General features: G+C 53.8%; 1 protein-coding gene across 1 annotated transcript in view; it reads left to right on the top strand.

Moving 5' to 3' along the window:
* Positions 1–15,681, top strand: part of KBTBD12 (kelch repeat and BTB domain containing 12) — a 51,687-nt gene extending 36,006 nt beyond the window's left edge. Inside the window, exons 5-6 of the mRNA XM_040246641.1 lie at positions 3,443–3,640; positions 15,199–15,681. Of these exons, the coding sequence (XP_040102575.1) occupies positions 3,443–3,640; positions 15,199–15,380 (380 nt within the window). The 3' untranslated portion in view covers positions 15,381–15,681. The remainder of the gene's footprint in view (positions 1–3,442; positions 3,641–15,198) is intronic.
* The last annotated feature ends 1,265 nt before the right edge of the window (positions 15,682–16,946 follow it).

Raw genomic sequence — 16,946 nt, forward strand, 5'->3', positions numbered from 1 at the left:
AGGACCACACCCTACCGTCTCCAGTGCCTGGCTGAGGCTCTGTGTGGGGAGACATTTCATCTCCGAACAGGGAAAGACCACGATGACCAAACACACGAAGGGCAGCTCTTCATCTTGGCAGAAATAAAAGAGGAGAGAGAGGCACCCTCTTCTGTAATCACCCCCTCCCACCCCACCCCGAAAGAACTAAGGTTTGTATATTGCCCTGGAGGTCCGCTGACGTAGGGCTTGCAAAGAGAACTTCTGTGCGCCTGCTTCTGAATACAGGCAAGTCAGGCTCTGGTGGCACAGAAGTGAGAGATCCAGGGCGGCTCATTGAAATTCTAAAGCTGCTCTGATCCCATTGCAGGATCAGAAGCCTTCCCTCGTGGCGCCGGTGCTGACTTCTTAATACAGACCACGCTTTTGTGGGAAGGTTTGTCTAATCAGCCCCGACTTTCAGGTTAAGCTCATTAAGTCGCTGGGACTAGAGGGCCACCGGAGTGTGCTTGGTGCTGGAACTACACCCAGGGGAGACGGGGTGCGTTCGGGGGCCGACAGTCAGAAGCAAAGGCAGAGCCCGGGCCGCGCGGGTGGAGCCTGTGAACTCTGCCAGCCAAGCAGCAGCACAGCGACGTGAAGGGCTGAACGGCACCATTAAAGGCACTTAGCGACAGACAGAAGTGACAAGCACTCTAATTATCCAGCAACCTCCAGCACAAGCCGTGCTTCTTGTACATTACGCTGGGAGAGCTTCCCTGATGGGCTTTATGTGAACTTCTGGTCACACCCAGGGCGCTGGCTGCTGGCTGTGCCAGCCTGATGACGAGCGACTCGATGCCCTCTGCTCGCCTCCACTGACCGGTCATCCCAAGTGCTCGTATTAACAGAAACCAGCCCGGTAACCACCCTTCCCATCTCAGGGAGCACAGAGCTAAGTGATCTCGTTCTTACCTGATGGGTGGTTCCCAGGGTCAGCGGCTACGGACAAAGCCTCTTCCTTAAGGCCGTCCTGCCCCTCGGACAGAGACTCCCTGATCTGTTGGACGAAGCAGCCTCTGGCCATCCCAGTGGCAGCGGGGAAGTGGGTCTGTGAGCGTCAGAGAGCGCAGTCGACTGAGGCCCACGTGGCCCCTCCTTGGAAGCGCAGCCACTCAGACTTGGCACAGTAATGGGCTAAATTATTTATCCAGGCGGAGAAGAGAGAAAGCGCTAAGAGCTTCCTGTGCTTATAGCCTTCACCCCTGGATGTGTCCTGAGACAGGAAACGGGCCGGGCTCCATCAGCAAAGGGGGGGAAGAAAAAGCTTCCTCCCACACGCTCTCCATCGCCTCTACTCTGGGTGGGCCCGACCCGGGTGAGAACAAGCCACCCCATCTGTCCTCTCGCAGTCGCTCAGGGCCGAGCGTCACGCACTATAACACGAGTACAGATGTGAGAGCTGGACCGTGAGGAGGGCTGAGCGCTGAAGAATTGGTGCTTTCACACTGCGGTGCTGGAGAAGACTCTTGAGAGCCCCTTGGACTGCAAGGAGATCCAACAAGTCCATCCTAAAGGAAATTGACCCTGAATAGTCATTGGAAGGACAGATACGGAAGCGCCAATCCTTTGGCCACCTGATGCGAAGAACTGACTCATTGGAAAAGACCCTGATGCTGGGCAAGATTGAAGGCAGGAGGAGAAGGGGACGACAGAGGATGAGATGGTTGGATGGCATCACCAACTCGATGGATGGGAGGCAGGAGGGCCGCCAGCCGCACACGGGCGGGCACGGGGTTAAATGACGGAAGAGATGCCACCGGGAGTCCTGGGATTAGTCTCCAAGTGGCACGACACGCTGGGCAGAGGCTGCGAGAGCCCAGAGGTCTCAACGCTGGTCTCGGTAGCCGAGGCTGGCACTGTCCCGACTCTGATGGGCCGTGCAGAGCAGGTGGTCTGATGGGGTCTGCGTGCAGTGAGGTTGCCGATGAGAGGACTGCCTTCCCCTCCAGGAACCTCACCTGCTTCCCGGGAGCCACGCTTCAGACAAGGAGAGACAGCCCGACGTTTACAGCCTTTCCTTGTGGGGCAAGCTCCTGTTTCTTATTACAGTGGATTGGAAATCCTTATGCCATCACTGCCTCAGTGGGGGGTGGGACTTAGAGTCATAATTATGTACGTGGTGTTTCTGTTAACTTGTTGCAGTCTCTGGACTTCCGAGCATAACCTGTGTCTCCTATGAGGTGCCTGTCATGATGTGTGAAAGTGAAGTCGCTCAGTCGTGTCCGACTCTTTGCGACCCTGTGGACATTCATGGGATTTCTCAGGCAAGAATACTGGAGTGGGTTACCATTTCCTTCTGCAGGAGATCTTTCTGACTCAGGGATCGAACCCGGGCCTCCCGCGTTGCAGGCAGACGCTTTAACCTCTGAGTCTGCCCTCTGTCTATTTGTTCGTGTGGCTTTCCACCCCATCAGCTTCCTAACGGCAGGAAACACGCCCCTCTCCTTTCCCAGCTCATCCCGAGCGCACGGCCGAGAGCACCTGTTGAACGCACGGTGTTGCCGAAAACAGAAGACGCAGCAGGCGTTCAGGTTTGGGGCCTCCCTTTGAACCTAAAGCTAAAATTTACCAAAGGCTGGCCCTGCCCTGAGTGGGGAAGATTCCTGCCCCTTGAGAAGAGAGGGAGAGGGGACCCAGTGGTTAGGACTCTGCCCTTGCTTTGCACCGGGGACAGGTTCGGTCCCTCATCAGGGAGATAAGATCCCGTAAGCTAGGAGTCGGTGCTGCCAGAAATAAAATAAAAACAGGAGGAGACGGAGAAACGGGCTGGTGACCTTGGGGAGAGGAAAGGATGTTCGCTCGATAGCCAGGTCCCTGGGACCCTACCGACTGCGGGACGGCAGACGTCAGAACTGGGCCGTCCTCACACTCAGATCACAAAGGCCTCCTCTCAAGAGAGGGCCCCTGAGACAGCCAGTGTGCGTCTGCCCCACGCGTGAGCACAGACCGACGGCACCGAGGGTCAAAGGGGTTGGGCTTGGCTGGGTGCACAGCGGGCCTCACCACTGCTTAGCAAGCATCTCGGGATAGATGTGCAGAGAGAGTAACGTGGAGACTTCCATCACCGTGTGTAAAGCAGGTAGCCAACCGGAATTTGCTGTATGTCTCAGGGAACCCCAACAGGGGCTCTGTCTCAACCTGGAGGAGTGGGATGGGAGCAAGGGGGGAGGCTCAACAGGGAGGGGACGTGTGGGGACCTATGGCTGATGCAGGTTGAGGTCTGACAGAAAACAGCAAATTTCTGCCAAGCAATTATCCTTCCATTAAAATAATTAGTTAATTAAAAAAAGAAAGAAAGCATCCTGGGAAAGGCGCCAGGTGCGCGAGAACGCCCAGGCCGCGAGCCTGGGGTGCGGGCCGGGTGGGGGGCATGCCCCCAGGGACGCGCCGCCCCGTCACTCTGTCCTGTGTCCCTCCGCAGGCGGGATCGGCTGCGTTGGCCGGGACAGGGGCCAGGTCCGGAAGTGCCTGGACGCGGTGGAGATCTACAACCCGGACGGGGACTTCTGGAGAGAGGGGCCCCCGATGCCCACGCCCCTGCTCGGGCTGCGCTCCAACTCCACCAGCGCGGGCGCCGTGGATGGGAAGCTCTACGTCTGCGGGGGCTTCCACGGAGCAGGTACCCACGGGGCTGGAAATGCCGCGACCGACAGTCCCTAGAGGGGGGTGGGCTGAAAGGGTGCTGCTGAGCAGTGAAAGACGCCGGGATTCTTGGCCCCAGGAGGACAGGAATTCAATCCGGGGCCAGTGACGCGGCTTGATCGCTCAGAGCTTTTGTGTATTAAAGTTTTATTACAGTATAAAAGAGAGAGAACGCTTCTGACACAGACATCAGAAAAGGGCAGAAAGCGTGGCCCCCTGCTAGTCTTTAGCTGGATGTTATATAGCTACTAGCAGACTGCTAATTAGAGGAAGGGAATGTCTCAAAACTCAGAGGCTGGCACCAGGCCCCTCACCCACACATGATGCACTGAGATAACCCTGGCACCAGGGAGTCTTCCCGGGCCATCAAGCGATGGACGCGAAACCTTTAAGGCAGATTTCCAAGCAGATACAGTTTTATTAGCACAGATTAGGAGAACAACGTGTGAGTGAATCATCCTGGTTTGTCCAGTCGGTTCTGAGTCTTGGGCGGAACCGACTTGCAGTCTAGGGTAAATGCATAGTCCCTTGACATAGCTTAAGACAAACATTTCCATAAGGAAAACGCATTGCTCAGCTCAAGGTTTGACAACAGTTAAGTTCAGGTGGAGCCAGGTGTTGTCATGGCGACACAGAATTTTAAGAGAAACCTCTTTTTAAATTTGTATCGAGAAGGGAAAAATCTTAACGCTTGTAGTTCGTTTCCTCCTGCCGCTTCAGAGAGAGCGAAAAAGAGAAAAAGTGTCTGACGCTCGCAGCCTATTTCCTCCGTTTGGAGACCCCCGGCCTTCCTGCCTGGCACCCTCTCAGGAGACTGACTCAAAGTCGGTGACCTCTGACCTTGGGCCTTCACACCCTCAGAGCAGGGGCTGCCCCCTCCCCGGTGGGTGGGGTTGGGTCTGCGACGTGCCTGGCACACGGCGGCCTTGCAATCAGAAGGAGCTGAACACCAGGGGACGAGGAATGGAGGAGGGAAGGCTGATGCCCGATTGTGGAGCTTGAACATGCGAGGAGCCCGCGGAACAGGAGTGACCTGTCCTCCGAGAAATCTCACTCCTGCACCGCAGCCACCCGCGACAGATTGCTGGAAAGCACTTCTGCGACCACACCTAATCCACACGCTCGTCACCAGACTGTCTCCATAAATCTAACTGCCTCCGTTGTTGCAATCTGCGGTATGGATTTATAATTTTTAATGCAACAGGGAGAATCTTAAATGTGCATAAATCTAATAAACAGCTGTCTCCAGAGTGTGATTAGTTGCCCTGGTAACTAAGGTGGAAAGCACTTACACTGAGAACGACGAGGAGTCCCACTCTAACCTCCCTAATGGACCTCGAGGCCAGGACAGGGCTGGGAAAAACATGCCTCTGGAGCACTCACGACTTTGGACGCATGCCAGATAAAAATGGCACAGCCCCTGAAGAAAGCCGAGCCCGCGGCACGGCTGCCCTCGTGTTGAAGCACATAAATATGTTTAAGTTAAAGAATAAAGTTTCCATTAGCAACTAAGAGGCTTTGGAGATCTGTGAGCCTGACATGACGAGTGTGTCTTATTAGGCTCTTGATTCAAACAAATCTTCTGCAGAAAGATATTTTTTTCAGATACTCTGGGGAATCTGAATGTAGGCTGGAGTGCTGAATGGACTGGAGTATTAATACCGTCTAATACTCCATGGTGTTAAGGAATTGATAATTTTGTTAGGTTACGATGATAAGGCTGTTCTAGGCGCTTCCCTGGTGGTTCAAACAGTAAAGAATCTGCCCGCAATGCGGGAGACCCAAGTTTGGGCCCTAGGAGGAAGGCATGGCAACCCACTCCAGTATTCTTGCCTGGGAAATCCCATGAACAGAGAAGCCTGGTGGGATACAGTCCAGGGGTTCGCAAAGAGTTGGACACAACCAAGGGCCTAACGCTTTCCCTTTTTTCACTGTGGCTTTACATAAGAGAGGAAGAAAAAGGAAAAAGGTCATGGATGAGTAGAGACTGTGTAGAAGTTTTTATAGACGAGAATGATACGCTCTCTGAAATTTGTGTTAATCTACCCTGCTGCTGCTGCTAAGTCGCTTCAGTCGTGTCCAACTCTGTGCGACCCCACAGACGGCAGCCCACCAGGCTCCCCCGTCCCTGGGATTCTCCAGGCAAGAACACTGGAGTGGGTTGCCATTTCCTTCTCCAATGCATGAATGTGAAAAGTGAAAGTGAAGTCACTCAGTCGTGTCCGACTCTTGGCGACCCCATGGACTGCAGCCCACCAGGCTCCTCCATCCATGGGATTTTCCAGGCAAGAGTACTGGAGTGGGCTGCCACTGCCTTCCCCACTAGCAATTTTTATTTTAATTGAATGGGGACTGGGGACTGGGGATGGCAAGAATAGATTTTACAGCACTGGTAAAGTGCGGGTCATTTTTGCAGCTGGATAATGGCCTCAGGGCCTTTACTTACTACTGTTTTGTTTCGTTCTGGCCACGTGGGCTGTGGGATCCTAGTTCCCCAACCAGGGATCAAACCTGGGCCCCTGGAGGTGAGAGCTCGGAGCTCTAACCACGGGACCGCCCAAAGCCCATGTCTACTCGTTTTTGTATGCTTGAAAGTCCCGGTAACAAGCTTCAATTTTCCTCTCTCTATTTGTTCTTCACAGAATTTTCCAAAATGTATTTTTTAATGGTTCTAATAGCTTTCATTATTATACTTTGGCCAGCTGCTGCGAAGAGCTGACTCATTGGAAAAGACCCTGATGCTAGGAAAGATTGAGGGTAAGAGGACAAGGGGAGACAGAGGACGAGATGGCTGGATGGCATCACCGCCTCAACAGACATGAGTTTGAGCAAGCTCTGGGAGATGGTGATGGACAGGGAAGCCTGGCGTGCCGCAGTCCGTGGGGTGCAGAGTCAGACACGACTTACTGGCTGAACAACAAAATATTTGGTTATATTAACCATCAGATGCTCACGTAAAGGTGGTTCCTGTCACAGCAGCAAGAACCCTGGCAGGACAAGGAGATCTTGTCAGGATCCTTGTTGGAGCCACAAGTGTAGGGAGGCCTGGGAAGGGCAGGAGAGAGCCTGGGTGCCTGACCTCCTCCCGCCCCCGCCTCTAGGGCTCCCCTCCAGCAGTGACGGAGCTCAGCGCGCTAACCCGGCAACAGGAAAAGGAAGACCAAAGCACAGAACCCCTGCTGGTCGCGGCCCTGCCCTCTGTCCTCTGGCTGCGGGCTTTCTCCGGAGCAGAAGGCAAGATGCAGGGCAGCCTCGGGACCTCCGGGGCAGTGGCCGGCGATCAGTGTCTAAGGATCCAGAAGACACTGCTTCATCTCGTTTCTTGTCTTATCTCCCTTTGTATCATATTGAGTTAGAGAATTGATATCCTGTGTTTCAAGACTGTCTGAGCCAACCTCTTCTCCTGGAACAATAATGGACTAATAATGCTTCCAGCCAGAGGGAAATGGGTTTACCAGGCAAGCTCTCAAAGTCCATTTTAATTATTTGCTTCGAAGACAGTAACTGTCCGGGACTGGATGAGTGAGTTGTCACAGGGTTTATGGAAAGCAGAACAAGGGTATTAAGGCAATCGCACGCTCGTGATGAACCAGGGATCTCCGGGTCGCACCCGAAGGCACGCGCTGACGTTTTTCTTCTTACGCGGCATAAGCCCGCGTGTCCCGCTTATTTACCCGGAAAACCAGTTGAGAAATTCCTCTGGCTTCTCCGGTGGCTCTGTGGTACACAACCCGCCTGCCACTGCGGGAGGCACGGGCAGAGAAGTGTGGCGGCTGCATTCCGAGGGGCCGAGCCCAGCTCGATGGATACCAGAGCAGTTAGTAAATACAGTGGTAGGGTTTTGGTTAAAATGGTGGTGGGACACCTCTGTTTTCTCCCACACTCCCTGCAAAGGACAGTACGTGGAATGAACACAGTCAGACAGAAGGGGACGGGGGCAACAGCAGTGCAGTGTTGGAAGCACCTAAGTGGGTGGATGAGTTCAGCACTCACCTGGTAACAGGAAACGGAAGCACAAACCACAGACCCCCAGGAGCGGACACGCGACTGCGGGAGGGGAGTGGGCTGCTCTGATCACACGGGGACAGAGGCAGGAGGAGACGCCAGTCATGCCCTCCCACACGGAGCTAAAGCCCTTCCTACACCCCAACAAAGACAGCAGCTGAGGGCAGGGCGGGGCGGGGGAGGTGATCAATGATAAAAACGGAACTGAAGAGAGCAGCTACATCTCGGGCCTCGAGAGCGTCAGCTTTCTTCCTTCTCTGGCTCCCAGATGTGGGCTATACCCTCGAGTCAGGAGACTGGACGACTCTACCCTGGGGACCGACCAGCAACCCCCCTCCTCGGAAAGGGAAAGCAAACTCACCCCCTAAAGAACCTCACAGAAAAGGCTTCCGTGGTGTCCCTCTGTTACAGACAGCAAACAGCTGGGAGTCATCAGACCTCTGCAGAAAGCGTGTACGTAACAGAGAGAAATGAAAACACAGAAATGAAGAAACAGACCGGAGGAAACGGGCTATGCCAGGAGGAGACGCGTCCTTGGAGAGAAGAGAGAGAACGTGCGTCGGTGCCCGAGGGCTCGTGGAGGTTACGAGCACGAAGGGAAAGAAATCTACAGCAGAGAACCCGGGCTGCAGGGTGGAAGGGACATCTCAGCAACTGGAGAGGAAATGAGGGAAAGAGAGTATGTCTGTGATGTCCAATATTTGCATAATAGGCGTTTTAGTAAAAAACAAAGAAAAGAAAGAAATAGAGACGATGGATGGATGAAACACCCCTGCAGTAAATGAGTAAAGTTTCCTGGAACTGAAATCCCCTGATGAAAGGAACCAGCCACCCCAGCGGAGCGGGAGGAAACGGATGAGAAGTGAAGCGCGGGACGCCAGGGACACAGGAGGGTCCCGAGAGTCCGGGAGAGAAAGGGCTCGTCTCGTAGAAAGGGTCCGGAATCAGAGGAGCCACTCTCGGGAAGCAGGACGCTGGGAGCCAGAAGAAGGGGAGGCCAGTGCCTTCAATGCCTTTGGGAAAGCCACCTTCTCTCCGCACCGCCATACCTGCCCAACCGCCAAGTGGGGGCCACGTTTTCAGATGTGAGACACACTGTGTCTCCCGAAATCTGTCTCCCCCATTCCCTTTCATGAGGTTTTCCTTCACCAAAAACAAGCGTCCAAGCCAAGTAAGAGTAGGGAGTGGGGGCTTCCCTGGGTGGCTAAGACTCCGAGCGCCCAGCGCAGGGGCCCAGGTTCGACCCCTTGTCAGGGAACTAGATCCCGCAGGCTGCGATGGGGACTGATGTTGCTCCGTGCCACACACAGCCGAGGCCCAGCGCCGGCAAACAAACACCGAGAAACAAGATTCTTTAAGAGACGCGTAGCTGGGGGCCAGAAGACAGGTAAACACAGCAAGGGCAGGCAGTCACGCTGACCGGCCATTAGTAAAGCTCCCAGTTCCTGCGCTTGGGGCTCCCCTCCCACAGCGCAGCCCACTGACTGTTCGGGTGCCACCTGGCACCCTCCATGCTGCCGTGGGGCTTGGGGCTCAAGCTACTGGCAGCTTTAAAAATGTAGGTGCACTGGGTCCTTCCTCCAGACCCGGGAGTTTCGGGCCATCTGCCGGTATCCGTGGAGCTGCAGCAAGCTCGCTAGCAGAGTCTCATCACAGTTCTTGCCCAGAGCCCTGGGACTCACCCGGGTAACAGACAGACTCACAGCCTCTGTTGTCCACCGCCAGCACAGGCTGAGGCCACGGCGACATTTCAGAAAGAGCAGCGCTCATGGCACCAGTGCGTCACAGACTCACCGGATACAGCAGACGAGGAGACATTTCCAGCTCTTCTGATGAGGCCAGTATTTCCCTGACACCAAAACTGCCCAGACGTTGCAAGAAGACTACAGGCCTCGACCCCTGGATGAATACGGATGCCAAAGTTCTCAATAAAAGATTGGCGAACTGAACGCAGCGATGTGGAGAAAGAGCTACGCGCTGCGACCGAGCAGGAGTTGCCCCAGGCCCGAAGAGTCGGCTCGCAAAGAGTAACCAGTGAGACATGCCATCAGTGTATTTGTAGAAGAGAGGACAAAACCAGGTTGATCATCTCCAGAGATGCAGAAAAAGAATTTGACAAAATCCAACACCGTCCATGGTATAAACACCCAAAACACGGGGATAGAACCCAATAAAGGGCGTCTCTGAAACTCCACAGGTAGCATCAGACGTACGGCCAGACTAAAAGCTCTCCCCCAAGATCAGTAAAAAGACAAAGACGCCCACCACCCCCGCCCCCCATCACTTCTAGTCAGCATTGTGCTAATCAGGGCAGTTAGGAAAGAAAAAAAAATAAAAGGCATCCAGATTGGAGAGGAATAGGAAACTGCCCAGGACATGGTATTTTCTTTGGAAAACCTGAAGGGACCCACCAGAAAAGCTCCGAGAGGGACTCGGCCGGTGCCCCATCGCTTGGGAAGTCGCCTTGTGGTGCAGGAGACGCGGGTTCGATCCCTGATCGTCAGGGAACCAAGATCCCACAAGCAACGGGGCAACCAAGGCCGCACGCCACAACCACAGAGGAGCCAGCCTGTGGCAGGGAGGGTCCCTGTGCTGCAACGGAGAACAGAGGCAGGAAAGCAGATAAATGTTCACAAAAGAAAAAAGCCACCGGAGCTCACACGAGTTCCCCAAGGCTGTAGGACGCGAGACCAACGGGCATAAATCAGCTGTGTCTCCATACGCTCACGACTCCTCCAGAAATAACGTCGAGAGAGCGACTCCAGGACGGCCCCAGTGGTCCAGGGCTCAGACTCTGCTCCCAGCACAGGAGGCCTGGGTTCGATCTCCGGTCAGGGAACTCAATCCCACACACCACAACTAAAGGTCCCGAGTGCTGTAATTAAGCACAGCCAAATAATTACTAAATGAATAGATTTTTAAAAAGAAAAAATTCCATGTATAATAGTATCAGAAATAACAAGGGGCTTCTCTAGTGGCTCAGACAGTAGCGAATCTGCCTGCAGTATAGGAGACGAGGATCTGATCCCTGGGTTGGGATGATACCCTGGAGAAGTAAAGGGCATCTCACTCCAGTATTCTTGCCTGGAAAATCCCATGGACAGATGAGCCTGGCAGGCCTCAGTCCATGGGGTTGCAAACAGTAACATACAGACACACACAATGTGACTCCGAAAACCTCAGCACTTGTACAGTGAAAACTGCACGTCATTAAAGACATTGAAAACCCAAATAAATGGTAAGACATCACACACACGAACTGACAGACTGATCCTAAAATTTACACGGAAATGCAAGAGACGCCGAAAACTCCAAACAATCTTATAAAAGAACAAAGAAGATTCCTACTTCCTAATCTCAAAACATACAGTCATCACACATACAATAATCACTGACTGTGCGGTAGGGGCCCCAGGATAGACGTGGAGATCAGTGGAATGTATCTGAGAGTCCAGAATAAGGATCCCTTATTTTAATGGTCAGTTTATCTTCAATAACAGTGCTAGACAATTCAGTGGGGAAATGGTTCAGCAAATGGTGCAGGAATAATTGGACATTCATTCACGTACGAATGAAGGAAGTTTGGACCTCACACAGGCACAAAAATGAGCTCAAAATGGATCTACAGCCTAATCCCAAAAGGAAAGACTCTACACTTTCAGAAGAAAACATAGGTGTAAATCTTTTTCATCCTGAACGAGGCTATGGTTTCTTATCTAAACTTAAAGCACAACTGAGAAAAAAAATAGATGCATTGTACCTCAAATTTTACCTTCCGTGCTCCACAGCGCAATGTCAAGAGAGTGAAAGGCTGGGAGAAAATATCACACATCTAATAAGAAACTGGTCTCTCGAATCTGTTAGAAGTCTTACAACTTAATAATACAAAGAAAATGATCAGTAACACTCTTCAAAAAAACTGGCAAAGGACCTGAATAGATACGCACCCAGTGAAAATAAGAAATGGCCAAGGAGTCACATGACCAGCCGCTGCTGCTGCCGCTGCTGCCAAGGCGCTTCAATCGCATCCGACTCTCCTCGACCCCCCAGACGGCAGCCCACCAGGCTCCCCCGTCCCTGGGATTCTCCAGGCAAGAGCACTGGAGTGGGCTGCCAGTGCCTTCTCCAATGCATGAAAGTGAAAAGTGAAAGTGACGTCGCTCAGTCGTGTCTGACTCTCAGCGACCCCAGGGACTGCAGCCTCCAGGCTCCCCCGTCCCTGGGATTCTCCAGGCAAGAGCACTGGAGTGGGGTGCCATCGCCTTCTCCAACCAGCCACTAGAGACATGCAAATCAAAACCACAGTGAGAGCACCTTTACACCCACTAGAGTGATTGTAAAGAAGAGAAACAGGTAATGACCAGCGTCGACAGGGATTGGAGAGCCCCGAGCCTCGTGCCTGGCTGGTGGGGATGTGGAATGGAGCAGCTTCTGCGGGATCTGAAACCTAAGGTTTTGGAGTCACGTCGTGTGTGCATGCGTGTTACTCTTTGTAACACCATGGACAGCAGCAATTCCCCTCCAAAGCACATACACCACAGAAATGGAAGCATCTGTCCACACAAAGCAGACACAAGTGTTCAGAGCTGCAGGTTTGCAGCAGGCAAAACGCAGCCAACCTGAGTGTCTATCGACTAACGATGGATAAACAAGCACGGGCCATCCACACAGGGCTCCTTGGCGATGAAGGCAAGAAGGCTGACACAGGTGACGGCGTCAATCAACCTTGAAAACGTTGTGCTCGGGGAAAGATGGCAGTCACAGAAGACTGTGAGTCCATTCATACAAAATGTCCAGAAAAGGCAAGTGTGTGGAGATCGGATGTCAGCGGCTGGGGGAGGCGTGAACAGGAACTTACTGCGAATGGGGACTGGGTTGCTTTCTGGGGGTGATGAAAATGCTCTCCAAGCAGATGGTGCTGACGGCTGAGACAGTTCAGAGAATACACTAAAACCACTGGATTATTCCCTTAAAAGAGACAACAGTGTGAGAGCTGGACCATGAAGAAGGCTGAGCGCCAAAGAATGGATGCTTTTGAGCTGTGCTGTTGGAGAAGACTCTTGAGAATCCCTTGGACTGCAAGGAGATCCAACCAGTCCATCCTAAAGGAGATCAGTCCTGAATATTCACTGGAAGGACTGGTGCTGAAGCTAAAACTCCAATACTTTGGCCACCTGATGTGAAGAACTGACTCATCTGAAAGACCCTGATGCTGGGAGCGATTGGGGGCAGGAGGAGAAGGGGACGACAGAGGATGAGATGGCTGGATGGCATCACTGACTTGATGGATGTGAGTCTGAGTGAACTCCGGGAGTTGGTGATGGACAGGGAGGCCTGGCGTGCTGCGGTCCCTGGGATCGTAAGGAGTTAGACACGACTGAGTGACTGAACTGAACTGAATGTTTAAGAACCAGAGAAAAATAAGAGAACATATAAGGAAAAATTATTAGAATGACTGTAGGTGTCTTCAACCAAAGAGACCAGAAGCCAGTGTAGCAGAATCTAAGCACAGACACACACGTGCACACAGACACACACAGACACACACACAGAGACACACAGAGACACAGACACACACACGCACACACACAGACATACAGACACACACATGCAGAGACACACACACAGAGACACACAGAGACACACAGAGACACACACACAGACACAGACACAGACACAGACACAGACATGCAGAGATACACGCAGACATACACACACAGAGACAGACACAGAGACAGACACAGACACAGACACACGCATGCAGAGACACACGCAGACACACACGCATGCATGCACACAGCTGCCTGCACACACACACACACACACACACACACACTGCCAGCTCTCTGGAATTACAAATCCAGCACAAACGTCCTCCAGAATTGAGGGCAAAATGACAATCAAACTGTCTCAGGCGGAGGAAAGCGAAGAGAATGCATTGCCAACAAGCCTGCTTTAAAGAGACAGAAAGGAGAATCCTCTGAACAAAGGGCAATGGGATCGCTGAGAAGACGTCCTGGAGGAGAGAGAGACGCAGAGGAACCCGGTGGAGCCGGGCTAAATGCAGTGGGTGGCGCGCCCTCCTCGTCAGTTCTTGCGCTCAAGAATGGCAGCTGAAAAAATCAGCATTGTCTGATCTTGTTCTCAGTGTGGTTACTGTTGCGCAGAGAGGGCCGTCTCCCTGTGGTGACAATTCAGTGGAAAGGGTGGAGAGGCTGAGAGTCTAGAGGCGGTGAGGGGAGCTCCCGCCTCCACTTATATGATGAGGTATAAATGCAAACAGTCTGTTCAAAGGCACTGGAATCCTTAGAACAACTACTAAAAAATAGCTGTAGAAAGAACATGCTTAATAAAAAAAAAATTTTTTAAACAAAGAAAAAAAAGGAGGCTTAAAATCTCAAGATAAATTAAAATGGGATGTTTAAAATATTCAAGCAATCCAGGGACTTCCCTGGCGGTCCAGTGGCTGAGAACCTGCCTTCCAGTGCAGGGGACGTGGGCTTGACCCCTGATTGGGGAACTGAGACCCCATATGCCTCAGAGCAGCAAGCCCGGGAGCTGCAACTGCTGAGCCCGCTGGTCTGGAGTCAGTGCTGCAAAAGAGGCCAGCCCGTGCACCGCAGGAGAGACCCAGGGAAGCAAAAAAGAGAGACAGAAATTAAAATAATCCAAAAACAAGAAGGGGAGACAGAGCAGAGCAGAAATATGAGTTCAGTGGCTTGGGACGATTCCCCGGAAGAGGAAACAGCAGCCAGTACTCTTGCCTGGAGAATCCCGTGGACAGAGCAGCCTGGCGGCCACAGTCACTGGGCCACAAAGAGCTGGTCATGAGTCCACACAAGGGTGAACCCGGGGGACGTGGTGCTAAGCGGGGCAGTCCAGACCGGAAAGCCGTCCCCGTGTGGTGTCAGGGAGACGCGGACTCCAGAATAACCAAACTCACAGCAGCAGGCAGTGGAGACGGGAGTGCCGGGGACTCGGGATGGGGCAGGGCAGATGGGGAGATGCTGGTCGGAAGGTCCAGACCTCCAGCTCCACGCTGAGGGCGTTCTGGGATCCGAGGCCTGGCTGGGGACTGCAGCTGACGGTACTGGGAGCCCCCTGGCCGTCCAGGGGTCAGGACTTGGGATATCCCAGCCGCGGCCCAGGTTCAATCTCTGGTCAGGGGACTAAGAGCCTAGAAGCCGTTTGGCCAAAAACCCCCAGAAAACAAGACTGCGTCGTATCCCTGAGATCTGCCAAGTGTGCTCAGCACACAGAGGGGCCATGTGGGGTGAGGGCGCGTGGAAAGCTTGAGTGTGCGGACCGTCCCACAGCGCGTGCACAACTCAGGCATCGCCTGAGTAACGCCTGAATGCGAGGTCCCACGCGGCCCTTCTCCGTTCCTGAAATGTCAGGAGCACCGTGTCTGCCGCAGGGCGATGCTCATGCTGTTAGCTGACTTTTGGAGCGCGGCGCCTTCTAGCGGAAGCTGTGCAACAGCGACGACGGCCTCTGGCCTCAGTGCCGCCCTTCTCTGTTGCTTTTCAGATCGCCACGAGGTTATCTGCAAGGAGATCCTGGAGCTGGACCCCTGGGAGAACCAGTGGAACATTGTGGCCGTCGACGTCCTCATGCACGACAGCTACGACGTCTGCCTCGTGGCCAGGATGAACCCCCGCGACCTCATCCCCCCGCCATCGGATCTGGTGGAGGAGGGCGGGGGGCGCTGAGGTCAGCATCGCCCAGGGGCCTCCCGTGGTGTCTGCGGCGGAGGCACTGGGCATGGGGGTCCACACGTACATCCGTCACCCGGGACACGTGTGTTCGCATGAGTAGTGGCCCCCAAGCAGAGCAGCGCGTGCTGGGCGCTGCAGGGGATGTGGGTTATGCAGACAGAGAGGACTCAGCCTTTGCAGTGTCTTCCCCACGGTCGGACGGTAAGGACGGAGCTGCCCGCTTCAGTCACAGTTGAGCAGTATCGGGAAACAGCCTTCTCTCAAAATACAATTTAGGAATGTTGTTTGAAGAGCCCTTGGACACCCGTCTATTTCACTCGTCATCTCTGCTTCTGGAAGCCCGCTGCATGCAAAGAGTGCATTCTGGTCGCTGTCCTTCACCAATTTCCCAAGGGTTTCACATGCACAAGACTCTTACTTAAGCAGGAACAGTCAGTGGACCCCCTCTGACTTACCCAGGGGAGACCAGGTAGACAGAGACAGCTTTGGAGCAGAGCTATGGGACTGTGTTGTTGGTGTTCAATCACTCAGTCGTGTCCGACTCTTTGCAAGCCCGTGGCCTGCAGCACGCCAGGCCTCCATGTCCATCACCAACTCCCGGGGTTTGCTCAGGCTCATGTCCATGGAGTCGGTGATGCCATCCAACCATCTCATCCTCTGTCATCCCCTTCTCCTGCCTGCAATCTTTCCCAGCATCAGGGTCTTTTCCAAGGAGTCGGTTCTTCACATCAGGTGGCCAAAGGATTGGAGCTTCAGCTTCAGCATCAGTCCTTCCAGTGAATATGCACAGTCGATTTCCTTTAGGATGGACTGGTGGGATCTAGACGTGACTTTGAACTCTGGGAGACAGTGGAGGAGAGGAGCCTGGCACGCTGCAGTGCCTGGGGTCGCAGAGAGGAGGACGCGACTTAGAGGCTGAGCAGCAGCGACAACCTCCTCTTGCTGATAGCGACCCAGCCTCAAGCGCTTCCCTGTCTGCCCCGCTCTCGCCTGAGCTGAAGCTGTCCCAGTGCGTATTGCGGGCGGCAGGGTGGGGGTGGGGGGGACTCATAAAACCGGGACCGTTGCTGGTTCTCTTCTGTGTGAGACAGGATGGTTTGGGGCTGAGCAGGGGGCACAGGGTGGGGCTGGGGGTAGTGACCCGGGCGCTGAAGCATCATCGTTCCCACTGACTTTATAGTGAGCAAGTGCTGTAAAATGAGTCATTAAATAAGATCTCACTGATAAAATGGTGGGCTCATTTTGTTTCTCCTACTGCGATTTAGGGCAGCTTTCATTTGAGGAGGGGGTGCTCAGCACTCCCCGGGCGGGAATCAGAGTCAGGGAGGAAGGACCATCTTCAGGGACATCAGGAGACAGGCCCAGAGGCCAGGACGTGGGTGGGTGGCCAAGGACAGGATGTGGTCCCGTCCCCAGGGCAGCCGAAGCCCCAGAGGAGATGGAACCAATCACAGAAGACGCCCAAGGAGGAGAGGGAGAGACAGGAGCTGCGGAGACTGCGCGTCCCTGAGATGAGCAGCTGCTGCGGCCAGTGCCCAGAGCGGGGACGGGGGCACAGCC

The sequence above is a fragment of the Oryx dammah genome, unplaced genomic scaffold (assembly GCF_014754425.2).
Source record: "Oryx dammah isolate SB20612 unplaced genomic scaffold, SCBI_Odam_1.1 HiC_scaffold_9, whole genome shotgun sequence".
NCBI lineage: Eukaryota > Metazoa > Chordata > Mammalia > Artiodactyla > Bovidae > Oryx > Oryx dammah.